The sequence below is a fragment of the Eschscholzia californica genome, unplaced genomic scaffold (genome assembly GCF_041429995.1).
Source record: "Eschscholzia californica isolate CP2 unplaced genomic scaffold, dmEscCali1.0.p SCAF_1, whole genome shotgun sequence".
Taxonomy (NCBI): domain Eukaryota; kingdom Viridiplantae; phylum Streptophyta; class Magnoliopsida; order Ranunculales; family Papaveraceae; genus Eschscholzia; species Eschscholzia californica.
This window is the reverse complement of record NW_028238198.1, coordinates 85,692,833-85,718,928: the sequence shown is the minus strand read 5'-3', so window position 1 is coordinate 85,718,928 and position 26,096 is coordinate 85,692,833. Positions and strand designations below refer to the sequence as shown.

The 26,096-nt window shown below is 36.9% G+C and overlaps 5 protein-coding genes across 5 annotated transcripts; 2 read left to right on the top strand and 3 right to left on the bottom strand.

The window, feature by feature from the left end:
- Window positions 1–344: 344 nt before the first annotated feature.
- Window positions 345–3,810, top strand: LOC147570477 (putative protein phosphatase 2C 63). Its single transcript, XM_086657049.1, has 4 exons — window positions 345–814; window positions 930–1,306; window positions 2,904–3,140; window positions 3,271–3,810. Exons 1-4 carry the CDS (start codon window positions 553–555, stop codon window positions 3,538–3,540), a joined length of 1,146 nt encoding a protein of 381 aa, XP_086513175.1. The 5' UTR covers window positions 345–552; the 3' UTR covers window positions 3,541–3,810.
- A 1,979-nt stretch (window positions 3,811–5,789) lies between these two features.
- Window positions 5,790–7,948, bottom strand: LOC147570476 (uncharacterized). The gene is made up of 6 exons (XM_086657028.1): window positions 7,724–7,948; window positions 7,246–7,453; window positions 7,044–7,145; window positions 6,845–6,951; window positions 6,633–6,744; window positions 5,790–6,124 (listed from the first exon to the last, which is right to left on the bottom strand). The coding sequence occupies exons 1-6, from the start codon at window positions 7,873–7,875 to the stop codon at window positions 5,987–5,989; spliced, it is 819 nt and encodes a 272-aa protein (XP_086513154.1). The 5' UTR covers window positions 7,876–7,948; the 3' UTR covers window positions 5,790–5,986.
- A 2,781-nt stretch (window positions 7,949–10,729) lies between these two features.
- LOC147570475 (uncharacterized) lies at window positions 10,730–11,905 on the top strand. Its single transcript, XM_086657048.1, has 2 exons — window positions 10,730–11,375; window positions 11,737–11,905. The coding sequence occupies exons 1-2, from the start codon at window positions 10,812–10,814 to the stop codon at window positions 11,818–11,820; spliced, it is 648 nt and encodes a 215-aa protein (XP_086513174.1). The 5' UTR covers window positions 10,730–10,811; the 3' UTR covers window positions 11,821–11,905.
- Window positions 11,906–13,624: 1,719 nt separating this feature from the next.
- LOC147570474 (uncharacterized) lies at window positions 13,625–17,332 on the bottom strand. The gene is made up of 3 exons (XM_086657027.1): window positions 15,823–17,332; window positions 14,941–15,288; window positions 13,625–14,845 (listed from the first exon to the last, which is right to left on the bottom strand). Exons 1-3 carry the CDS (start codon window positions 16,273–16,275, stop codon window positions 14,216–14,218), a joined length of 1,431 nt encoding a protein of 476 aa, XP_086513153.1. The 5' UTR covers window positions 16,276–17,332; the 3' UTR covers window positions 13,625–14,215.
- Window positions 17,333–24,993: 7,661 nt separating this feature from the next.
- LOC147570473 (peamaclein-like) lies at window positions 24,994–25,572 on the bottom strand. The gene is made up of 2 exons (XM_086657047.1): window positions 25,435–25,572; window positions 24,994–25,311 (listed from the first exon to the last, which is right to left on the bottom strand). Exons 1-2 carry the CDS (start codon window positions 25,529–25,531, stop codon window positions 25,127–25,129), a joined length of 282 nt encoding a protein of 93 aa, XP_086513173.1. The 5' UTR covers window positions 25,532–25,572; the 3' UTR covers window positions 24,994–25,126.
- Window positions 25,573–26,096: the final 524 nt, after the last annotated feature.

The window sequence follows — 26,096 nt, the reverse complement described above, 5'->3', positions numbered from 1 at the left end:
TAGATGAGCACACATGATTTTTGTTTTGGATAAAAAATGAATTGGTATTCTTTTTATTTTGGAAGAAGAAGATGGAAGAAGCAAATGAAGGTAAATGTCACCCACATTAAAAACCGGTGTTTATAGAGAACTCGGGTCAATGGCTATTGACCTAAGTCAATAAAATTTCCGGATGCTAACAGCCTTTTGGCCCGGTGTCATTAGAAGCACCCGTACATCAATATTGAATCATTTATGGATAGGCCAATGAACTTGTAAAATTAGTTATGCGGTATAATTGAGGTATTGGTGTGTCGGTACGAATAGAAATACACTCTTTCGGTAACAAAATCTCCTTTTTCTCCAACGCGCTATTACTTTTCTGACATTTCTTCTTCTTCTTCTTCAATTCTCTCTCTCTCTCTACCCTTTTCTCTCTCTAAACCTCTGCAACTTATTCCTCCTCCTCCGATCATCTTATTGTTCTTGTTATCCATCACAATTACAACAAAACCCATCAAACCCTTTTCTCAGAGAGTGATTTACAGAGATTTTTAGAGAGAGAAAGAGAAAATGTTGAGAAAGTGTTACAAACCATTGGAGCAATGTTTTGGACATATAATAAGAAGAGAAGATGAACTTTTATGGAATATTGATTTAAAACCACACAGTTTTGGTGAATTTTCAATTGCAGTAGTTCAAGCAAATTCAACTCTTGAAGATCAAACCCAAGTTTTAACTTCTCCTTCTGCTACTTATATAGGGGTTTATGATGGTCATGGTGGTCCTGAAGCTTCTCGTTTTGTCAATACCCATCTCTATTCTAACATTCATAGTAATAAACTAATTCAATCGACACATACCCATTTCTTTAAAACCCCTAACTCTAGTACTCTGAATTGCTCTGAATTATTAAACCCTAATTTTGTTTTTCTTGTTTGTTTATGTAGGATTGGCTACTGAACAAGGAGGGTTGTCTTGTGATGTTATTAAGAGAGCTTTTAATGCAACTGAAGATGAATTTCTGAGACTTGTAAAACAATCATGGGTGGCAAACCCTCAGATGGCTTCTGTTGGATCTTGTTGTTTATTTGGAATAATTACTGATGATGGTGTTTTATATGTAGCAAATCTTGGGGATTCAAGAGCTGTTCTTGGAAAGAGACTTTCAATAGGAACAAAATCTTGTTTTATATCTGAAAGATTATCAACTGATCATAATGTTGGAGTTGAGAAAATTAGAAAAGAAGTTGAAGCTCTTCATCCTGATGATAATCATATTGTTGTTCATACACGAGGAGTTTGGCGAATTAAGGGCATAATTCAGGTATAATTTCTTCATTCTATTGGTTTCTTGTTAGATTAGTTCAATCCATTCATTTCTAGTTCAGTATTGAAATTTGATTATTTAGTCTGTGGGCTTGAAGTTTGATTAGGGTAATTTGTTTAGGAAGAAATGAGACTGTTTAGCTCGAATTTTGTACCAAGTTTAGTTTGCGACTAGGTTCGGTTGTGTTACCTCTGCTTCTGTGATATATTGAAAGGCTAATATAATTTCGATTTTTGGTTTTTTCGTCTGTGCTTCTTGTCATAGATTTGTCTAGTTCATCTTGTCAATCAGTTTCCGTTCATAGATCGAAGTGCTAACGGCAACGTCATATCATTATATCGGCCCAATCCTGTCTCTCTGGTCCAATGGTTTGAGATTTGAAACTTTATTTTTGCCATGGTATCTAAGGTGATACGTAAAACATGTAATGTTGGATAATTAGAGGGGATGGAATTGGGTCGGCAGAGTGGCACTACCAATAAATAGTTTCTAGGAAACTGAGGGTAGATGTCGAACTCTTTCGCCCTCTTCTACTTCGGGAAACTGGAACGAGTTTTTTTTTTAATTGTCAAGGGGGAATTATTAGTATCAAGCTGTAGTGTTTTAAGAGATTAATTTCTGCACTCCGCCATTATGTTGTCTTGTCTTGTCTTTCCGGTGACGTTGTCATGGTTCCATCTTCACTTGTTACTTTGTCAGTGCTCAATTAGTTTTCACTGATGTGATTGGGTTTTTGACCATTGATGCTAATATCTAATTATAGGAAGAAAATAAGAACATATTCCTTCAATATAAAGTTAAATACAACTTTATCTCTTGGTACTATAATAACATAAAAAGAAGCATTCTTAGTGTTAATGAACGATGTCTTTTGATTTTACTAATTACAATAATACAATTGAAATAGGGCTTTATGATATTGTGAAGTCCGTACATATATTAGGTCAGGAGGATATCAAAATACAATTGAAATAGGGCTTTATGATATTGTGAAGTCCGTACATATATTAGGTCAGGAGGATATCAAACAGTTACGAGGTTCTTTTTTTTAAGGAGAACCAAGACAAGCGTTAGTCCTATTTTATGTGGTCTATGCTTTCTCATTCTCTTTCCTCTTTAGCTTTGTTTCCGTGAAGTAGGATTATACTATCTTTCTTTATTCTTATGACTGTCCCAACGACAATCTTCTTCTGGGTCACCCCTCTTTTTCCATCGATACCCTTTCAAGAATCAGTGGAGTGCCTCTTGACCTCACTTTTGGTGCAGAAAATCAAAAGTATGATTCATTTTAGTACATGAGGTTTATGTCAAAGGAATAATTCTCTGGACTACTTGCATATTGGCTTCCATTAGATAATACAAGAGGCTTATATGCTTGATATCAAATAATATATATATATATATATATATATAGGCACACACACACACATCTGACTTGTCCTTAGAGTCGAATAAGTTAGAACTACCTTAAACTTTACACAACTTGGTCAGAAAATATTCGGTGCTACCCTTCAATATCAATTTGTCTATCTCTAGTGAATAACGTCCGACAGATAGTGCTGATTAAAGTTTTAAACATTTACTTTCTTTGTAGGTATCAAGATCAATCGGAGATATGTATTTGAAGGAACCCGAATTCAATCGAGATCCTCTATTCCAGCAATTTGGACCTGCTATTCCTTTAAAACGACCAGTTATGACAGCAGAACCCTCAATTGTGACAAGAAAGATAAAACCACAAGATCTGTTCTTGATATTTGCTACAGATGGACTTTGGGAGCAATTAAGTGATGAAGAAGCGGTCGACATTGTATGCAAAAACCCAAGACAGGTAAGTTCGAAAACTTCACCTAGTGTCTAAATTTCTGTCTATCCTGTACAAAATAAAATAATTTCGCTAGTTTCATTTATGACATTGTTCCTGATTAAATGTTGTTTTCTGGTACTGTGTTTTTGAACAGGGTATAGCAAAGAGATTGGTGAGAGCTGCTCTAGAAGGAGCTGCAAAGAAGAATGAGATGAGTTACGACAATATAAAGAAGATTGAGAAGGGTACTAGGCGCCGTTACCACGACGATATCAGTGTGGTTGTCATCTATCTTGATCATGACCAAGGCTCCCGAAGGAACAGAAATAAGGGGCATAACAAGGTCGACTGCACTATTGCTCCAGTAGATATCTACTCTCTTAATTTGGATGAGTCGGAAGATCCGCTAAACATTCAGACGTGAAGAAGACTGGTTTAGTACATGTATACATTGACTACCATGTGATTAAGAGTATTATAGAGGTATAGTGTACATATGAAAATTACAAAATGAGGGGTTTGATGTTGCTTTTAAGTAAAATTTATCAAAGATATAATATGAGAAGAAATATCACAGTGATGTTCTTGGTCATTGTTTTTCTATGCAATAGACTTCATTAGTGAAGTTGTAACTCAATTTTTGGTTTAGGTAGTGTTGCTGAAATATCAAATTTTATAGTGTTTCATTTTGTCATGGCTTGAATCATATACTCATTTGAATCAAATTGACCTTAAAAGGTTAAAATGAAAAATCAATCCTCAGGGATTAATCAGAAAACTATCTGAATTTTAATGGGTGGCTTTAGATGATAAATATGATTTTTTTTTTGTTGAACTAGATGATAAATATGATTGGTGTTGCTAAACTACCATATTATTAAACAACATGTAAAATGCTTATAATTGTTCCTTCAACAAAAAAAAATGCTTATAATTGTTTCCACTGTTATAAGGGTTAGTTTATTTATATAGCCTGGGGCTTGTTTCATGTCCTAAGCACGGTTCATTGAAATATGTTAATGTTGGTCAAGCTACTCCCCCTGGACTTGCACCATGTCCTAAGAGTTGTTTTGTTTGAAGGCACAATGTTATATTTGGTAGAGATGGAGTCCGGACAAGAATAAAATTCTTTTTCTTTAAGACAGTTTACACCCCCGTGTAAGGGCGGGAAAACGGTCCGGGAACCCGAGATCCGGTCCAATCCGCCCGGACTGTTAGGACCCGAAGTCCGAATTGAACCCGAGTCCGGTATAGCCAGCCCGTTATTTCGGGCGGGCGTGGACGGGACTCGGGCAAGACCCTCTGCCCGAGTCCCGGCCCAATATGCCCGCCCGTTTCACGTCCGCCCGCCCGCCCGATATAGTCCAGCATGTTGTAACCCTAGAATATTTGATAGATCCAACGGCTGAGGAATTGGGAGAGACCTCAGTCGTTGGATTAGAAGGGGCGTCAGTTTAAATACCCTAGTACGCCCCTTAATGCCCATAATACTTGCGCCTCCTCTCTCTCTCTCTCTCTAATCTCTCTATGTCTCCGTCTCTTCTTTCTTTTCTTCCCTCAAGAGATGTTCTCCATCTCTGGTATCTCTTTCTTTTATGGGAGATTTGTTGTTTGGACCCCCTTTCGTATAATTGACTTGCTGTTTGAACTCCCTTTTTTCAGAGTTGCACTTTGGACTCCCTTTCGACAGAATCTAAAAGGAATATTCTGTCTCTAAAATTACAAGTGAAAAAAATACCAGTTTACCCTTATATAATCAATATGGCACTTTCGACCCCCTAGTTTATTCAACTCAATAAAATGATGGGCGCCACGTGTACGGAGATTAAAGGTCAAGAATATTCAGTCCATAAGACTGTTGTGACCCGTTTGGACCGACTCAAGTAGGGTCATCTTCAATTTTAACCCTACTTCTTCTATCCACAAACCAGGTTCATCCACCATTTTACCACACAAACCCTAAAAGAACCAAGGCAAAAGGATGACTGAAGATTGTCCATCAAGTGTTAGTGAAATCACAAATCATCACGCATATGTGTGTTAAGTTTGTGGCCATCCAACTCAAAACCAATTAGCAATGAGTGGAGAGGACCTATACTTTATATTCTTGGTTGCTAGTTACCCATTCTCCCATGTGGGACTATTCTCACACGCCCCCTCACGTGTGGCGTTCTTTGAGCCTGACACGTGTTTTTTTTTTCTTTACGGGTGACGTGGAGCACGTGTGGCTTTTAAGCCTATCACGTGTGGGCCTAGCTCTGATACCATGTTAAGTTTGTGGCCATCCAACTCAAAACCAATTGGCAATGAGTGGAGAGGACCTATACTTTATATTCTTGGTTGCTAGTTACCCATTCTCCCATGTGGGACTATTCTCAATTTGCTCTAATTCTAACACGAATACTCTCTTTCTCTCAGTCTAAATGTTTGTTAAAGATCTAAAGCATGAAATTTCTCTCAGTAGTGCTGTAATTCTATTGTTGAAGATTGTAACTCAGGTAGTTATGTTTACTGTTCTTTTTAATTGCTAAGGTAAAGAAGTCTTCTCTTCAACAAAAAAAGGTAAAGAAGACTTTGAATATGGGGTTCTCTATGCTAGGGTCAGTTCGCGGGTCATATATTTAGGTTTGGTTAACTTGTGAGTTAAAATATAGATCAGGTTAGATTAAGTAGTGGGTAGAGAATAGTATTTTTCTCATATGCTTTGGATAAAATCGTATTTTCATCTCCAAAGTATTTTTGTGTTGTATTTTCTCATATGATTGCCAATGCTAACCACTAAGAGATACCACATGTAGCAAGTAAACTAACATATATATATATATATATAGTCTGTCTCCACAGGATATCATCCATCTTCCAATGCTGCCCTACTTCATCATCTTCAGCAAGACCTCTCTCAAAGCTGATGCTATAAAACTTGCATAGGTCGAGAAATCTGTCAAGAGCTTAACAATAGCATACCCATTATCGTACGACGACAGCTCCACCACCTCTCTTATCAGATCCTACAATTGCAACAACTAATATGATGAGTTTCTTCTTATAAAAAAAAACAATACTATAATCAAACATTTTGTATACAACTCTATAACTAATCTAAGGTAAGAAAGACATCAAGATATACACAAACACCAAATCATTTCACATTATTCTTTCATAGGATTTCAATGGAAACACAACAATCTCTTCATTTGTCCTTCTCTTTATCAACGGATGTACTTCTTCGTCTTGGGTCCCCCTTTTTTTTTCTTCTAATCTAGATTAATAAAACGTTAACATTTCAAACTAACTTTTATACTACGATTGCAAAAACTAATATATCAGTTTCTCCTTATCAATAAGAATACTCAGATATAACTACAAACACAAGAACCTTATGGACCTTCTACTTCGAAAGGTAACGGGAAACACTAGTATTGTCTCTAGACAACATCTCGCTATCAATCTTCGACACCAAAAACACTAAAAATCAATCACTAGTAAACAAAACTTAAGAACAAAGATAGATATTACCTCGTACTTCTCTACAGTGTACTCTGCAGTTGCGGCACTTGCGTCTTCCTGGCCGTACCACCTTTCAAAGTTGATTAGACGCCTCACGATTTTAAATCTTGACCCTTCGTCCCTGTCGCCAAGCGTGGGATTTTTTTTTTTAAGCTTCGAATTAATATTAATAGAAAAAGGATTGATAAGTGTTTAGATGAAAAACAAAAACAGTGTGTTACCACACAATACCATCCCATATAGCCATTAAACGCTCATCTATCTCATCCAGTGTCCAAGGGTCTCCAAGCCTGGGATCATTCTTTACCTTATCAATAACACCTTCAATCTGTTCATAGAACAAAAAAATTCAGCAAGAAGAAAATGCCAAATACTTTAAGACCTAGATTGGCTGAAGTTAGAGTTGAGGTTTTACAATACCTTTTTTAATTTACGAAAACACGCAATAGTTTTAGGATAAATAACCGTGTCAATGAATTCCTTGTAGGCATTGCTTTCAGTTGTGCATAGATCACCGAATTTCTAAAAACAAGGCACCATATTACGACATCAAATTTACTCTCAGAAAAATAAAATAAGCCATATAAACTAGTATTCTATTAGATGGAAAAAAGAAGATTACCTCCTCCCATAACTTAATCTCCTTTTCTATCTCTTCTTTAGCAGTAGTTGGATCCAATTGTACAAAACCACGACAGTAGTCACCTTTTAGATCCAAATAGTTATCCACTTCATACAAAGTTAGGTCCAGACATTCTAAAAGAGAGCCACCATCAATCCCATCTCTCTTGTTCATCTTCCAAAGAGACACATGCTCAATGGCTCTTTCCCTATAAGAAGAAAATTCCAAAGTTAGGGTTTGGTTAATAAAGATTTTTAAGCTTTATTTGAAACCTATAAGTCACCATAGGCAGTAAATAATGAAAAAAAGATTTTTAGGGAGACAAATTTATGAACATCACAAATTATAGTAGTAAAATCTAGTATCAAATACAAACAGCCTTATAAATAGTATCAAACTAAGACCTTAAATCATCATCACCACCGCGTAAGAGAGTTTGGACATATATAATCACTGGAGAGATCGAAGAAACCCATACCTGGATTTCTTTAAATTAAGCAGAAGCTTTCTGGTTAATTTGTCAAACTCTTCCTGGATACTTTCTTCTTCCTTTTTCTCGCATAGACTGTTATCTTCTTCTTCCAAGTTTGCCTCCACGTTTTTTCTTTTCCTCCAGCTTTCTGCCTCCATGATTTCTCGTTTCCCTCTTTCTTTCTTGGGGTATTTAGTGATACCCGTCAATTATAATAGGAAGAAATATCACAGTGGGTATTTAGTGATACCCGTCAATTATAATAGGAAGAAATATCACAGTGGGTTTTTTCTATGCAATAGACTTCATAAGTGAAGTTCTAACTCAATCTTTGGTTTTGGGGTGAGCATCGGTCGGTTTTTTCCGGAAGTGGCAGTTTTACTAAATCATCGGTCGAAGTCGAGCCGATCATTCGGCCGACCGACATGGTTCGACTCGGTTTGGTTCGGCTCGGTTGAGTTCGGTTGATCGGTTTAACCGAATACAATTTAGAGAAAATGACAAACTAATGTTATTAATTTAATTGGATATACAGAAAATAAAAATTAAGAGTCCATCGTACTTTTCCACCATTACATATACGGAAAATAAAAATTAAAAATTCATCGTACTTTTCCGCCATTACAAACAGAAGAAGAAGTAGAAGTGCGAATGCATAATCTATATTCTTAAGTTACTAACTAAGAATGAGTTGCAAAGTCGACAACAACAAATAGGAAGGAGGACAAATTTAGACTTGAAAGATTTGATTACGGTTTTCCTAATTTTTTGTCTTATTAACTTAACAAAATTATTATTTCCTCTTTCCAAAGAGTTCGGTCGGTTCGGTTTGGGCGGTTTCTAGAAACCCAAGCCGAGGCCAAACCAAGTCGATTTGGGTTGTTCGGCCGAACCGAGTCGAACGGTGATCGGTTCGGTCCAAAAACCGATCGGTGCGATTCGACTTGGTTTGGTTTCGTCGATTCATTCGGTTTTTGCTCACCCCTTGTTAAACTATCAAATTTTATAGGGTGCCCTTTTGGAATCAAATTGACCTAAAAGGTTAAAATGAAAAACCAATCCTCACCATGAATGAGACAAAACTGTCTGAATATTAATGGGTGGCTTTTAGATAAATATGATTTCAAATGGGATTCTTAGACATTTTTAAGCTGTCTAATATATTTCTCAAGATCTGGATTGATGTTGCTAAACTACTTTTGGGCGCATTTTTTCTATTGTTAAATGAAAGTTATATTAAACAAAATGTAGAATGCTTATAATTGTTTCCACGGTTATAACGGTTATTTTATTTATATAGCCTGCCCGGGGCTTGTTGCATGTCCTAAGCACGGTTTATTGAAATATGTTAATGCCCGTCAAGCTACTCCGCATGGACTTTCAGCATGTCCTAAGAATTGTTTTGCTTGAAGGCACAATGTTATATTTGGTAGAGATGGAGTCGAGGCGAGAATAAAATTCTCTTTCTTTAAGACAGTTTACACCTCCGTGACAGTACCAACAGTTCAGGTGCATGCCTTCGAGATAAAACGACTATCATTTCAGAATTTTAGATGGTACTTCTATGTTCTGAAAGCGGGCGAATCTTTTAAATGCTATGAGCTCTTAGACTGATGTTAATGGATCTTCCAGTCACTTCAATGTTATAACTTTTTTCGGATAATTCTCTCTTAGGCATTCCAGATACACTAAAATATTTCTAAAATCAGAATTATATTCCAAACGCACCAGAAATACTGATTTCAGAAGAGAAGAGAAGAGAAGAAGAGAATAAACAGAATTCACTCGAAAACTTTTTTTCTTCAGGATTCTAGATATACTAGAATATTTCTAAGATCAGAATTATATTCCAACCACCAGAATACTAATCTCAAAAGAGAAGAGAAGAAGATGATGAATTCAATGATGTTTGAAATGAATTTGGGTTGTTTATATAGAAATCGAATAACACTTTCATTTGGGACACATCTCTTGGTTCTTTTGGGATATATACCTTGATTTGTTTGGACACAACACTTGAAAAAAAGGTGGTTAAATGACTGGTTATGTCTGCAGGCTTTTGGCACGTCGGATTTGGCTAAAAACTCGGAAGCGCCCACCGTTAGATGGCATTATAGATGTACCGAAATCTGCCCAACAGATGAGAAAAACAACCGTTGGATGAAGGATCGAGGTTGTCTCACTTCCTGCCCGACGCGGGGTTATCCAGCGCTTATGATCGACGCTTGAAACTAGCCCGACGATCCTAAACGTGCAACCATCGGATCTAAAGCAACCTGGCGGGTTGAGCGCGAGCCGTCCAGTTCTGGACGAGCTCGCTTCGCCAAAATGGCCCCAAATTAACTTGTCCTATTTGATGTTTTCGTCCCTAACTTAACCGATTTTCGTCCAAACTTTAAACTTGAATTTCTCATTCACCAGGGACCATATTTGAGTGAATCTTGGGTCTAAATTCGAAAGCTCAACGAGACAAACGCAATTGGTCATTCCGTTTCTGAATTTTACGAGTAGGATCGAGCCAAAATTGACTCTTATTCCAACAGACAATCGTATCTTACAATTAATAGAACTGTGGTGAAATTTATAGCAAGTTCACAAGCTCAATGATTACGTATTAAACCCCCTTTGTCTCCCACATTTTTATTTAGCATAAAACAATCAACCACAATATAACCACCAAATCAAGCCCCACCATCCAAATAGGATTTCGTGTGATTTTTTGTTTTTGGCATTTTCAAAAAACAATTTATGAGAAGAATACAGAATCGGTTTAGAATCCTTTGGGTGTGGGTTTGTCTAATATCTGATGTGGATTATTAATGTTCACATGGAGGTAGGACCAAGTGGCAACTGGCTCCATATTTATTAGCTATAGAAACTATCAACTTGGCCAATAGAGGAAGTAGTATTGTATTGTTTGTTTGTTTGGTGGGTCTTCTTAAGAACCTTCCTTGGTCCCTCCCTCCCTAGAGAGACACTGAAACCCTATTTATTGCTGCTGCTTATCTCTCCAACATTGTCTTTCCATCCACTCGATTTCTGTGCAGAGAAGAGGAACTGAAGAAACTAGTAGACAGACAGACAGACAGAAAAAATGGATCATCAAAGGAGGAGGAGGAATTCCATTTTCTCTATACTAGTTTGCATTTCTATTGCTTGTGTCAATGGTCAAGCTCCATCAATGGCACCCATACCTACTACTCCATTAACACCAATCTCATCACCACCACTTATCAATGCACCTTCACCAACAACAAAACCTAAATCACCACCAATTTCAACTCCACCATCTACAGCACCTATTTCAGCTCCAGCACTAGTTGCTTCACCAGCACCAGCACCAGTACCAATTAGTGCTCCTCCACCAGCACCAACACCATTGCCAATTAGTGCTCCTCCGCCAGCACCAGTAAGTTCACCACCATCTCCTCCACCAACATTACCACCACCAGTTCCTGCTCCTACATCTCCTCCACCAGCTGCTCAAGTACCAGCACCTGCCCCAAGCAAGAACAAGAAAAAGAAGAAGAAGACTAAGAAAGGTAAAGCAGCTCCTGCACCATCACCAATTCCTGATAGTCCTCCTGCACCACCCGCTCAAGCACCTGGACCATCATCTCAAGATGCTGTTTCCCCTGCCCCATCTGAATCCGACACGGTACATACTTCAACGCTCTTTTCGATTTTGACTCTAAACAGAAATCTTATATTGAATGTCGTGATTCGTGCATTCAGTGATTCTGATCCACTATACAATGAGTGTTAACAAAACACATAAGATTTTTGCTGAGAGTCTACCTAGTTATTTTTGTTCTCTAGCATTACTCTTTCCACTCTTTATGATAGAGTCGCACCTAGTAATCAACTCTAGCGGTTCGTATAAAATTTTGTTATACGTAACAGAGTTTCTTGGACTTGGGCCTGATTCACAAGTAACCTCTTATACCAGTATTTGGCACATTAAAAATGGAAAAGTAAATTATTATTACTATAATTTTATTTATTTTGATTGATTTCAGAGTGGGATAGAGAAGAAGTGGTGCATGAAGAATGTAGCTGGAAGCTTGATATTTGCTTGGGGTCTCCTCACTCTTCTCTTCTGAAGCTCTTTTCTTTAATTTATATAGTTTCTTCATTTAATTATTCTTTTTAATAAATAAATTTATTAATTTTTTGATTTCGGAATAATATAATGGTCCCAAAATTATTTTCTATAATCATTTGCCCATTTAAATGGGTCGTGATAGACTTTTACAGGGGAAGATCTCGTCCATCGTCATTAATTTGGGTCCTTTAGACTGGTTGGTCTTTTCCCTTTTTTTTGTTGCAATGTTGGTCTTTTCTGATAGCCACATTGTTTTCATGTCACATTAATATGTTGGAACAAAATAGAACTACTACCCCATAACCCTGTCACAACGAAAAACATTTAAATGGGTTGTTGGGGTATATAAAATCGAAAATGCTAGAATCACAAAAGATTTTGACGAAAGAAGTTGTCTAGCTGATGTGGTCGGTTGTAATTTGAAATCTTGACTAAATCTTGGCCGTCGAGAGATGCAAATCACAATCGCAACATCAGCTAGGCAACTTCTTTTGTCAAAATTCTTTATGAATCTAGTATTTCTGATGTAAAATACATGACCCGTAGCCAGATTTGGTAGATAGGAATATACTTTTTTATAATAAGATGACCCATAAATGTATGACATGGAATGGAGAATCCTTAATCCAAGGAGAAACCACCTGACTCACAAATCTTCCTTCCATTGGAAAAATAGTAAAGGAGACACCCATCATTATGTGTTGAAACTTCCTGGCTTCCTTCTAATAAATACTATACTACTACTAGTATATGAGAGAGTAAATAAAGAAAGAAAGAAAGGGAAAGACAATAACTGCAAAAATAAAGTTTATATATATTCATTCAAAGATGAAAGAAGAAGGGAAGAAGAAGAAGAAGAAGAAGATGATGAATGACTTAAAGAGTAAGGGAGATCACGTGGGCAGGTGTTTGAACAGAGAGAAAGAGAGATGGGGTTAGGGTTTTTTGCCTTTAACCTCGTGCCACAACTGTAATGAATTCTCCTCTCACATAACCCTCCTTTACTCCAAACGATGCAAGTAACCTTTCCCAATGTCTCCTTCCACATAAAAAAAAAAAAAATACTAAAACCCTAATCACTGTACTGGCATAGTCTTCAGAATACCATGGTTGGGTTGGTCAAATAGCTCAACCTTTTATTCAATAGAAAAATGCTTACTTCTTCTCTCTCAGCCCAAATATCGGTTAAGTTTGTAGTCATCCAATTCAAAACCAATTGGTTGTAACTGAAGATGACCTAGACATTATATTCTTAGTTGCTAGATTGTCCCTAGCCGAAGTATCGATCCCTACCCAAGAGAACCGAAGTATGGACCCAAGCTTGAGAGATCACTCTACAGTAATAACTTCAGACCTATGTTGAGTTCAAACTATAAGTTTATGTTCGATACCCATAGAAGACAATTAGTACCATATTTTGAGGGTACAAGTAGGGAAAATGAAGAGAAAGAAAGTAATTGGTGGGCACTCTTTTAGGGTTTGTCATCTTTCATTACCACACACATTAGCTTTGACAGTTTTTCTCCAAAGACCAGTCTATATCAATCCATTAAGAAAAGGGGGGTGTTATCCAACTATTACCATTAATGTGGGGGGTCAATATCAAAAGAGATGGTGTGGTCCAAATATCCATCATCCCCATTAATTATTACCAGTTCTTGGAAAACTTGAGTTAAAGATGAAGTACCATTTAGAGGGTATAGAGAAAAACAAAGGATGAATTAGTTACAACATCTAAAGATTGATTAAAAAGAACAAATTCATATGACCCCAAAAGAAAAAGATAAAAAAAAGGAGGAATATGAGAAAGAACTCACAATTATAACTATATTTATAAGCATTCAATATCAAATGTCAACAATTTTTTGTTCTTGTTTACACTTCCAAACAACCAAACTACTAACACAAAAGAAGTTCAGACTATGATTTTTTGTTATATCATTTTACCCGAAAACGAACATCTAAATCAAGCAAAAACACACAGACACATTAGAAACCAAAGCCTGAAAACAAAAACATCAAGTATTAGAACCAACCAAGGTTTAATGGAAGTTGAGTTCTTACTACCATCGTTCCTCGAGAGGAGGGTTTAAAGACAAAAAAAAAAATTAGTAGTAGTAGAGTTGTCGAAGGTAAACTGAAAAAAACAAACCTCCATCTGCTCCATCAACCGTCGAAAAAAAACAGATCTCCCACAAACTATGTAATGGCTTCTGCTTTGAGAGTATAATTTTCAACTAGGTCTAGTGATTAACCTGTGAATGATTATGCTCTATACACAGATTTGAATTCATACTCCTTGTCTAAATCCTGTCATTACTTCCTACTTTTACCCTTCATCTATTGTGTTAATCGATTAAAACTAGCTAAAATATGAACAATTCGAACGATTTCTAGAGCTCCACCTTCCAACCCATGTTATCAAGGTTACCGTTGTGTGATTTCTCCAGAGCGGCAACTTTGGCTCGATGAGCTGCTGATGCTGCTGCAGTTGTCCCTTTCCCTCTGTCAGCACGAGGAAGTTCGGAAGTTTCACTGATTGATCCACATCTAATGTCAGCTGGGGGTATGAAACAATCCATTGAAAGTCCAGGGACATTGAAAGCAACTTCTTCGATTGTCCATGCTTCTTCCATCCTTGTCTTGGTGTGACTCATTGCCATCTCTCCAAACCTGAAAAGGGTAACTACAGAACGACCCGAGTGAGCAATCATGATTCCTTCGACAGGTCTGTAATCGTCGAGAAAGGAATTAATGGTGGTTTCCCAGTAAACAGCATCGCCTCCGTTTGATTGGATTCGAGTTAAGTGGGAATCCTCCATGTGAACAAGAAGACCAGTTCTCTGGCTGAAGAAACCAAATAGGACATGTCTTATAATCTCTGCTGGTCCTTCACTTCTAGCCTTCAATGTTTGTGGATCTGCACAAAGCTTGAGGATAAAACAATCCTCTCCATTAATCTTCTTCTCTCCTATGCATCTTGCATCAGCAAACATAGTAGCAGTGGTCCTCGGATCAAGACCCTAGAAGATCATTAAATGAACTTTTTAGAACCCGAAAATGAATGAGATAAGCTATAATTTGAGGCGAGGAAACGAAAAACAAACACAAGCTTTACCTGAAGAGCACGACGTAAAGGTCTAACAGGTCCTTTAGCAGCATGAGCACCAAGCCACGGTGTATGCCTCCAAACAAGCTTGCCATTACAACCAGCATGAACCTTGCTACCACCCACAGCTAATTCTACATACCACATATCAGGGTTCATCTGCCAGAGAACAAACCCACCAGATTCAGCTGCTCTAGACGCATTTCGGTTTCTCGTGACCTTTGTGGCTGTTTCATGCTCAGAGGCTAACATTTTCACCTTCCCCATTGCATATGCATTTCGGATTGAGCTTTGTAATCTTTGCCCTCCAGATGCAGCTGTATATTGCTGCAGTATGTACTGGGCCGACGAAGTTTCCTGCAAAAAATTGTCCATATCAGTAAGAAATCCCAAACAGAAAACCAGTCTTTTTTTACCCAATCCAATTCTAGAGAGATTAAATCTCCATCTTACTATTTGCTAGAACAGTTAACCATCCATGTATATATCAAATACTCAAACCATCAACATCTTACTCAAAAATTAATAAAACTAAAATTCACTGTTCAACAGTGACAACTTATTACAGAAATCAAAATCTCATTTTTTTTGTTCCCCTAAAAATCAAAGCAAAAGAGATACCCAAAGAGTATCAATGAAACCACCAATTATTACTCAAAGAGTAGACCTGCAAATTAGAGATAACTATTCCCTGTGAAAATCCCATTTTTCAATCACTATGAATCCTCAAGAAATCAAAGCTTCAACCCAAACCCACGCAAAAAAAAAAAATGAAGAACACCCAGAATGATAGAACTGAATGAAAAAGAGGCATCAGAATCACACCCACACAGGAAAACCCAAAATGAAGAACAACCAGAGAAAGGGAGAGAGAGAGAGAGAGAGACTTACAATGGGAGTATCTTTGATACTAAGATGGGGAAGAGGATCAATAGTGCTAACATGTAAAGGAGCAAGAGGAGCTCCCATGACACCAAGAAGAAGCCTCAGATCGGACCTCTTATTATTATAAGCAGCAGAAGAAACAGATGGAGCTCGTGAAAGCTGTCCTTTCATCCAATGTCCCCATCCTTCCCTTTTTGAATCTCCATTTTCACTCCCATCTGGATCAGGACCTTCCATTAATGGCGTTAATGTCTCTCCAACTGGCCTTAAACTACCAGATCTCGAGATCAACGGCTCAGGTTGATGATGATTTCCACCCATTTGTTGCTTCTTTCTCCGAAGAAGTCCAGACATCGGAGAAGCACTTCTAGACTGATTCCTTGTTCTTAACCTCGCCGGTGATAATGCTCTCACTACATCTTCTCTTAAAGCTGAGAAAAACCCTTGTTTCCTTTCCATTTTCTTCTCCTTCTTGCTAATCTATTTAACTCTAACCCTAGGTTTAGAATCAATTAAGAACCAAATCTTGAACAAACCAAAAAAAAAAACCCTTCTTTATCTCTTCCTTTCAGATTGAAGTCAAGGAGAAAGAAGAAATGGTAAAGACAGATTTCTTCATGGATGATGAATTTGAAGAATAAAGCAGGGTGGGAGAGAAGATGAATCAATAGAAATAGTTTGTTAATGGAGCTCTAGTACTTTTCTAGAGAGAGAGAGAGAGAGAGAGAGAGAGAGAGAGTGAAGTGGTGAAGAGTGAGACTAAAACAGAAAGCGACCGAAGAGACACAATACAAAGAGAAAGCAGAAGATAGAGAAAAAAAGTGTGAGAGATAATTGTGTCGTGATCTTCCCACACTCGGATGGAAAACAAACAGAGTATAACAAATTTAGAAATTAGAAGAGTAATAAGAAATATTCTGTTCTGCTGAGTATTACAAAGCTGGCATTACTTCACCCATTTTTTTTTTTTATTGTTAGAGAGAAATCATTTTTAGTAAAATATTTTTGCTTTCTTTTTTATTTTTCACGACTCAAATATTATCTTTTATCTTCTCCGACTATGTCGCCGACAAACGACCATTACGGGCTAACTTTAGAACCTTAGACCGCTATCAACGTCATTGCTTTTCTTTCTTCCCTCATCTCCTCATATCTCTTCTTTTTCCTCTTTCAATCTCTTCCCGTCGTTTCCCGATGAAGGAATAGCTGGAAAATGACACTGGTTTGGGATCTTCTAAAATCGGACTGGTTTGGGATCCCCCGACCATTTCATACTGGTGAAGGAATTCTCAACCTGCCTACTGGTTCGTAGAAATCCCAAAAATCTGTGATTTAGGGGTTTCCCGAAATCAAATCGATTTTCGCCGAAGGGGATCCTCTCCTTCGTCAAATTTTTTAAATAAAGAGAGAAGATTGAAGAAAGAGAGAGAGAGAGAGAGAGAGAGAGAGAGAGAGAGAGAGAGAGAGAGAGAGAGAGAGAGAGAGAGAGAGAGAGAGAAAGAAGGTGATGGTGGACGAAAAGAAGATGGAAAAAAAAAGGGGAAAATGGTGGTGGTGGGTAGATTTGGTATTGGTGACAGGAAATGGGAAAGAAGATACTTGCTTCTCTTTGAAAATTTGCACCTTGAAAAATTTGTCAAAATTCAGATCTTCCTTTTAAAATTTTCTGCCCCGAAAAATATTCTTATTTCCTCAAAGTGGCGGCCTTTACGAACCTCCATTAGTCTATTTCTTATTAACTTTTGGATTCATCATTTCACTACGATCTATAATCATATGGCTCAAATATATAAAAATTGCCAACGGAGTTAAAATCAATGGTTTATTGGGCTTGGGTTGGTAAGGTATCAATAAAATAATTTAGTTAGATTTAGGTAGTAGTTTAGTTGAGCTTTAGACCCTTTCTATAAAGGTTTTAATTTTGGCGGTTATCGTGCTTATCAATATCTTATTGATGTACTAATGTCATTGTAATGGCTATCGATCTCAATTTGGCGGTTATCGTGCTAAGAGTCAGGGCGCGACTCTGTGCTGGCAACATGGGAGATTGTATTTGGTAATATTTTTTTTGTTTTTCACTCTTCAAAATTCTGCACATCGGATACTTCTTTTATTTCTCCAAATCACCCGTGTTTGTATTTTTTTAGATCATTTCCCAAATGGCCCCCACTTTATGAACAGCTTCCCGCGTAACTCCCTACTTTATCAAAAATATCCAGATGGTCTTTTTTTTTCGTTACCGTCAAATGTCCGTTAACTCTCTCTCTTCCATCTCATCACCTCTCTCTGCCACGTCATCTCTCTCGCCATCTCATCATCTTCTCCGATAAAGTCGCCGACGGGTCAAAATTTCCGACGTCATTCAAAAAAACTCTCTCCTCCACTAGGATTTGGGGAGACCCAAACCAGATAGATCTGTTAAAGCTTCAACAGATTAACCCAAACCCCTAATGAAGAGAGAGAGAGAGAGAGAGAAAAAAAAAATTCTTTTTTTAAGTATAAAGGTCGTCGTAAATTTTGACTAGTTGGCGACCTTATTAGAGAAGATGATGAGGTGGCAGATGGAGGCGATGAGATGGATGAGAGAGAGTTAACGGATATTTGACGGTAACGAGAAAAAGAGGACCATCGGTAAAGTAGGGGGTCACGTTGGAAGCTGGTCATAAAATAGGGGGCATTTGGAAATAACCCTTTGTTTCGTTGGAAGACCCACCTTTGTAGTAACAATAGTGAAGACGAGAAAAGCTAAAAAGGCGCCGTTAAGTTAAACGACGTGAATAGCCACATGGGCAAGTTGTTTGTTTGGGACCACTCCTCCCCCTTTTGAATCGGTTTTGAGTAAATAACGGACATAAAAAAATAAAAAATAAAAGTAAATAACGGACAAGATGAAATCGGGAATAAAAATGAAGGGTTAAAAGGAGGGGAATACGACGCGGTGTTGTTGAGGTGGAAATACGTTGGGTGACAGAGCAAAACTGAAAACGCGTTAACTTTTTTCTGTTTTTATTAGTGGAAGTTAGACTACTAGAGTGAGTACCTTTTTCTTTTTTATTTAAAGAGGACATTGGTCAATGTGACCCATCCACTACACCACACCACCACCCTCGTCTTCACTACCTTTTTTCTAGTAGTATTTTGTATTCTTCGTTTACTGCTCTAACCACATTTTGCAATGTGTAAGTTTCGAACGCCCCCTGTATTATTGTTGTTGCAGTAGAGGACTAGATCTAAATTGTCTGGTGGGTTTTAACAAATATTTTATCTCTGTTCGACTCTAGAAAAGGTAGTCCCAGATTGATTATGTTTGTGTAGATGGCTAGACTCTTTAGAACGACTCTTAAGTATCTTTACAACTCCTTAGAAAAGGTCTAAGTTTCATGTGTTATGGTAGTGTATGTAATCCTTCTACTCTCATTTTATATTTGCAATATTTTGTCTTTAAGACGTAATTAATGTCACGAATGTAATGACTTGTTTTTGAAAAGAATTGTTATAAATAAAACTCGATCTTTTTTAATTTGATATGATTTAAAATAATGTGTTTATTGTCATGCATAATATGAATGAGTTTCATAAAACTGTTTCAAATTCACTTTTTGACACAATACAATGTGAACTGTGTACCAAAACATTTTGAAAATTGTCATATTGAAATAAGATGGATGGATATAAAATGCTGATTCATATTCCATTACACATGACTTTATAGCGTGATTGGCTCAATATAGGAATACCTACCTTTTTTTTTTTTGTTGAAGATAGGAATACCTACCTGGTTTAGTCTAAATCTTGTAACCTAACACTCACTAGATAGATAGTATTAGAGCAACCTCAATTGATTCACATCTCAAGTGGGAATGATTTGTTAATACTAGCTAAGATTTATTTCGTAACTACGTAAAAACTAAGTCGTCATTTTTAAAGTTAATTATACAGACATACACAACAGAATATTTTTTTTATTTCAGTAATTTGTATTTTATCACTCAGATCGTTCCACCCTCAAGTACAAGTAAATTTCTTTTAAAATTAAATGATTCTAAGTACGATTATAGACATCAACATTTATTGAATACCTACAAATTGGATTTGTTAATTATGATAATTGAATGATAAGTACTAGTATCGTTTGAGTCAAAATATAATTTCACTAAAAACGTGTTCACCTGTAGGTCCTGTACAGAAGAGTAGAAGTGGTCCAAGCTAAACTTATAATTCTTGATCACTTGTTCTTAAGTATGAATAGAAATTCAAGTTTAGTTAGTGATGATTATCATGGCCCCATTTGATTGATCTATAATACAAACCCTAATTTAGAACACCAACCAACCCAAAAAGAAGGAAAAATTTGTCCCACAATAACACTATTTTTATATTATATTTCAACTCATAGTCTAAAAGAAAGTGTCCAATACTTTGAATTTTTGTTGGGGGTGCTTGCTGGAGAGTCAAATAAACATGCTTTGATTTGTTTCATTGTCATGTCATGGTTTAATGGAACTTTTCAGTCTCAATAAGTTTTCATTATAAAATTGTTCGGCTAAAATTTGAACTCGGAGAAAAATTCAAAAATATGCATTACGGCTCGCCTGGCGGAACTCATTAGGGCCCCAAGTCCCAATTAAGGGCCCCTATTGTCTGATCTGGACTTAGGTTTGTTAATTATTTTTGAGTCATTCTCAAGTGGTAGGTCCACTATATTGGAACTACTGTACCTGAGAAAACATCTGAAAGGGCCTCAAGTTTAACCTCCTACAATTAGTCGAACAAATGCACATGGCCTTTCACATTAACAGCATCTCCAACCCCAGTCTGTCTTAGGCAAAAAAAAAACACTTTTTCACCCAAAATTTTTGCCCTCAGCTCAACCTCTAAAATTCAGCTCCAGCCCCAGTCTCTCTTGAGGCCGAAAATTTGTTCATGTGGGAAACACGTGTGTGGACTTTTAGTTGGTGTGCGAAAAACGTGTGTGATTTTATGTATATATAAAACACGTGTTTGAACTATTTTCGAAATAATATTTTTTTCCCAAAGTTGAAAAATTATTCGGGGACCGACATTTGGTGGGATGTATTTTAATTATTAATATTTAAGTTTTTCTAAAATTTTAAAAAGAATTAAAACTAATTAAAATTACAAAATTATTATTTACATTAAAAAAAAAATGGATCCTAGCCGTTGGATTTATCCAACGGTTAGGATCACCCCAACGATCATGTTGGGGAGCCTTCAGTCGCCCCTAGTGTTAGGGGCGACTAAAAGATCGGCCCCAGCCTCCGCCCCAGCCGACTCGCCTTGAAGCACCGGGCGGAGGCCATAAATTTGAATTTATGACCTCCACCCGGCTGGGACTGGAGTGGCTCTAACGATTCCGTCCGTAAATAGTCACAAACTTATTTCCTACCCTAGCTAAATGTTCCTGTATTTAATTTAAGTTTTTTTTGTTGAAAATGTTCCTGTATTTAATTATTTCCTCTTCTTTAATATATTAACTTCCTTTCTTTTAGTATATAATTTCATTTACCTCCATTGATGGTGTATTTTTTATTGTCGTTTTGTTAAAAGACTATATGGACAATGAAATGCATAGTCTAATATTATGCACCCATTATATTCAAACATGATAGGTAACATGGTCCAAGACAAAGATTTTCTCATTAAATAGAAATATAGTTTAAGAAAAGTGCAATATAAGCTTCTATTTTTTTTGAAGAGTTGACCTATTACAAGTTAACATCAAAAAGTGGAAATTATAATTTATAAAAGATGTTGTTAATTTTACCGAAGCAACTAGTATTATTGTTTTTTAAAGAGTACATATGCGGACATTATGATTGTAATTATTTTCTAAGAAGGTACAAAACTATTGTAGGTATCACACATTTTTTTTTTTTCATGAATGAATTAGGAGATGTTTACTTTTATTTTGTAGTTGTCCCATCCCCAAACCTACTGCCTTATTCTAAAGGGTGGGACTAAAAGCTGATGGTTAATTTTTGTGTTTGAAAGACCAAGGGGCCCCTTAGAGCATGGGAACTCCTATTTTGAATTATGATATAAAAATGAGAGACTTCAGATATTATTTTACATCGGGTCCAACTTGTTTACCAGATGTTCATCAAAAAAAGAAGGGTTAATTCCGTTTTGGCCCCCGATTTGTGACCAACTGGCCGTTTTAGCCCCTATAAGTGTCCGGCAGTTCGTTTTGGTCCCAAAAATTTCCTAATTGGCCCCAAATTTTTTTCAACCTCCCAATTCTACCCCCATGGCATTTCTGTAATTTATTTTTTTTCTTTTTCTTTGTCCACCTCATATAACAATTATTACATCACCTCTGTCCACCTCACCCTTCTTCTCCGGCGAAAGGTGGCCGGCCGGAATAAAAATTCCGGCCGGCCACCTTTAAAAAAAAAAAAAATTTTCTCTTTCTTTCTCTCTCTTACTCTTCTTCTTCTTCTTCTTCTTCTTCTTTCTCTCTCTTTTCTTCTTCTTCTTCTTCTTCTTCTTCTTTCTCTCTCTCTTCCTCTTCTTTACTCTCTCCCTCTCTCTTTACAAGTCCGGCGAAGGGGAGGACCCCCTTCGCCGGACTTGTAAAGAGAGAGGGAGAGAGTAAAGAAGAGGAAGGGAGAGAGAAAGAAGAAGAAGAAGAAAAGAGAGAGAAAGAAGAAGAAGAAGAAGAGTAAGAGAGAGAAAGAAGAAGAAGAGAGAGAAAGATAATTTTTTTTTTTTTTTAAAGGTGGCCGGCCGGTAACCTTTCGCCGGAGAAGAAGGGTGAGGTGGAGAGGAGGTGGTGAGATGGAGGAGAGATAAGGTGAAGTGGATGATAAAGAAAGGGGTGATGTGGCTTTTTTTTTGTTTTTATCCTTTTTCAGAAATAATTCTGTTTTGGCCCCCGAGGATAATTTCGTCAAAAATTTGACCCTTGGGGCCAAAACGAACTGCCGGACACTTATGGGGGCTAAAACGGCCAGTTGGTCACAAATCGGGGGCCAAAACGGAATTAATCGGAAAATTCATCTCTATATATCCAAATTATGTACAATTTGAGTTGATTCGTCTGAATAGCTGCTTCGAATGTATGTATCAATATTTTTAGTCTAATTCGTCTGAATAGCTGCTTCGAATTAGGTTTGGATCCATTTGTGTCGGACCATTAGACTATATTTAGTTAATCATCTATATTTTGAGATGACTATTATACCCTTGGCTAAAACAATTCAGACTTGAGGTAAGCAGGAAAACAAACATCACCATGATTTGTTATCTAGAAAAAATCCCAAGTGGTTCTTATGGGAGAATTTGATGTACTGTCTCTATCTATCACCCACCAAACTAATTAGGTTAAATTTTGGTGTCTTAAAGGACAGTAAGCTAGCTACTTGTTTTGTTACTTTTCCTTTGTTAAACATAACTTGAGCTTTAAGTTAACCTAGAAATAGTTGGATGATTATGCCAACTTTCAAACAATCAAGAATGTCTAAGGAGTCTTTAATATTGTGTTTGTACTTAACTAACACTCTCACCTTAAGAACACTTGATAAAAATACTCAAACCTAATCTTTTTTGCTTTTTATTAATCTGTCATTAAAAACGATTGAGTAGTAATATATCTTTCAACTTAAAATAAACAAAATCACAACAATTTAGATGATATTTGGCTAAGTACGTTTTGATAATTGTATTTGTTATTGTTTATTATGGTAGAAGATACTAAAAGTAAAGGAAGACCAACTCAAAACACGCTATAGTATAATTATTTATTGTACCAGTAAAATATCTGAATCGGAATGACCATTGAATGTGAACGATAAATAGATGGATTTGTGGTTGGGTCGGAAATTGACAACCGAATTTCAAAGTGATATGGTTGGTGCCCTGTTTTGCTGGAAACTTGCACCTAACTACTACCGACCAAAATTACTCACAAAAACCAAACCTTAACTATAGTAGTAGCATATATATTGGACCTTTAAACATTACAAAATTCTGTAGGCACTTTATGATTGGTTATAGGCAGGCTAACAACAGGCACACCTGAAGTATAGAAATGGCTAGCTAATAGGAGCCTTGTTTGGTCAACCGTTGGTAGCCCAAGTGGTTCTAAGGTGTTGACATAAAACCCAGAAAGCCCTGAAGGTCCCAGGTTCGAATCCCAGAAAATGTGGAATCTTTGGTTATTTGAATTGCGATTATTAAGGTATAAATAATGTTGTTGGGCTTCAGGCCATTGTCTTGTTGGGCTATAGGCCCGGTCTTGTTAGTGTTTGAGTGAGCGGTTCTCGAGCTTATCACATCTATGATGTATCAAATGCCAAATATCACGACTTACGTGGATCATAGTCGTCTTCCAAAAAATAAAAATAAAAATAGGAGCCTTGTTTGGGATTCAGTTGAGTGGGGAAGTTTTACAGGCATCCCCATGTTTTGTTATTCATACAATACTCACACACTCCAAAATCATTGTTTTCAGCCTTAATTTGTTAAGATTTCAGAGCACTATTTTTTTTTTGTTGAACTATTTCAGAGCACTATTGATTAGAATTAGTTGTCTCTCACATTATTTCTCCCCCACATTAATTAAGACAGTGCAGGGGAGCAACAAAACTTTCCCTGATATAAACTTTTTATTTCTTTTTTTATTTTGTTCTCGCCCATACAGTCGTGATAGTATGTCCGACCAATATCGCAGCCGAATCCAGACCGACCGCACAAGTACCCCAACCTGAATTGGGCTAGGCATACTCTTTTTTCTTCCCAAAACGCTCCACAACCAAACTCCCCACCATCATTTTCTTGATGGTGGTAAGCGCAGTTCACGACTTTTTTAATTTTTTTTTCCAGATCTCTCTCTCTCTCTCTCTCTCTCTCTCTCTCTCCTCCTCCTTTGACCATTACCACTTCCGACCACCTCTCTCTCTCTCTCTCTCTCTCTCTCTCTCTCTCTCTCTATCCAATCTCTTGCGGATGTCTTTCGAATCTTTTTCTCTCTTACCCGATTGGAACCCGTGTGGTTCCACTCGTAAGTCACAATTAAAATCTCATGGCTTTCGGTTAACCTCAAGACCAATAAGGTTTCATTCATGATTCTCGACTGAAACCACATGAGTTTTGACCTCTGAATTGTTACAGTATACGCACAATTAACTAGCTAAACAATTGTTGACATGCTATAACTTTAAATAATACCTTTCTCAATAATATTACCTCAGTATATTCTAATACAAATGGTGCATCATAATGTCACAGATTGCATATAACAATAACTTATTTTCTTCTATCTCCAGTACTCTCTCTCTCTCTCGAATAATTAAGGGCACTTGGGTTTGCCCTTGGAGTTCTTTTTGTCTCGGTAGCAAGGGCACTCATCTTTATGTCCATAAGTACCAGAAGGCACACATTTGCATTCCAAACAGCATATCCCACAGTACTTCAAGCACCTATCTTTCACCCCTGCTACTGCACACCTCTCTCCACACTTTTTATCACAAAACCCTGTTTTTATTTTTCCCACACAAGAAAATTAACCAACACCCAAATCATCATTAAAAATTAATTAAATATCAATTAACAGAGAAAAACCATCATAACCCATTAATCAAAACACACTTTTTGTACCTGAATTAGTAGTAGCTCCTCCCATTGTTGATCTAATATAGGAAGAACAACTTATGAGAAGAGTTAGAAATAGAAAAACAGCATATACTTTCTTCATCTCTCCTCCCAATCTCTTGTTTCTCTTACAGAAAATGGGTAGCTACATATTGGGGGGATTTTATAGTGAGTGGTTAATGTGGGACTAAAGATATATAGTGTACAAAGAGAAAAGAGTGTCTACCAACTACATTCCACTTGAGTTACAAAAGGTGTGGGTAACGCTTTAGCAGTTTCTAGTGAAAGTAAAAGAGGTCTTTTTTTTTTTCTCTTTCTCTAGAAGTGTCTATATGAGTTCACCTGTTTTATGATCATCCCCACGCATGGTGTTTTATGACCTATCTCAACGAACAAGTGCTCGATTGAGTCAATTCATACCACGAGTCAAATAAAAGATCTGACTCAAAAAAAACAGAAACCACCTAAATTATTGCGTATAATGTATATAAACAAGAGTCGTTCGGTAAGTAGAAGAACAAACAAAATCAACCTAATCGGTGACAAAATCGTAAAAATCATGACAGAGGAAGAAGCAATAGAAACCCATGAACAAAATGTACCGAAAACAAACTAATAGTACTAATAATAGACAAATACAAGCAACAGGCAAAAAAAAGTAGCAAACC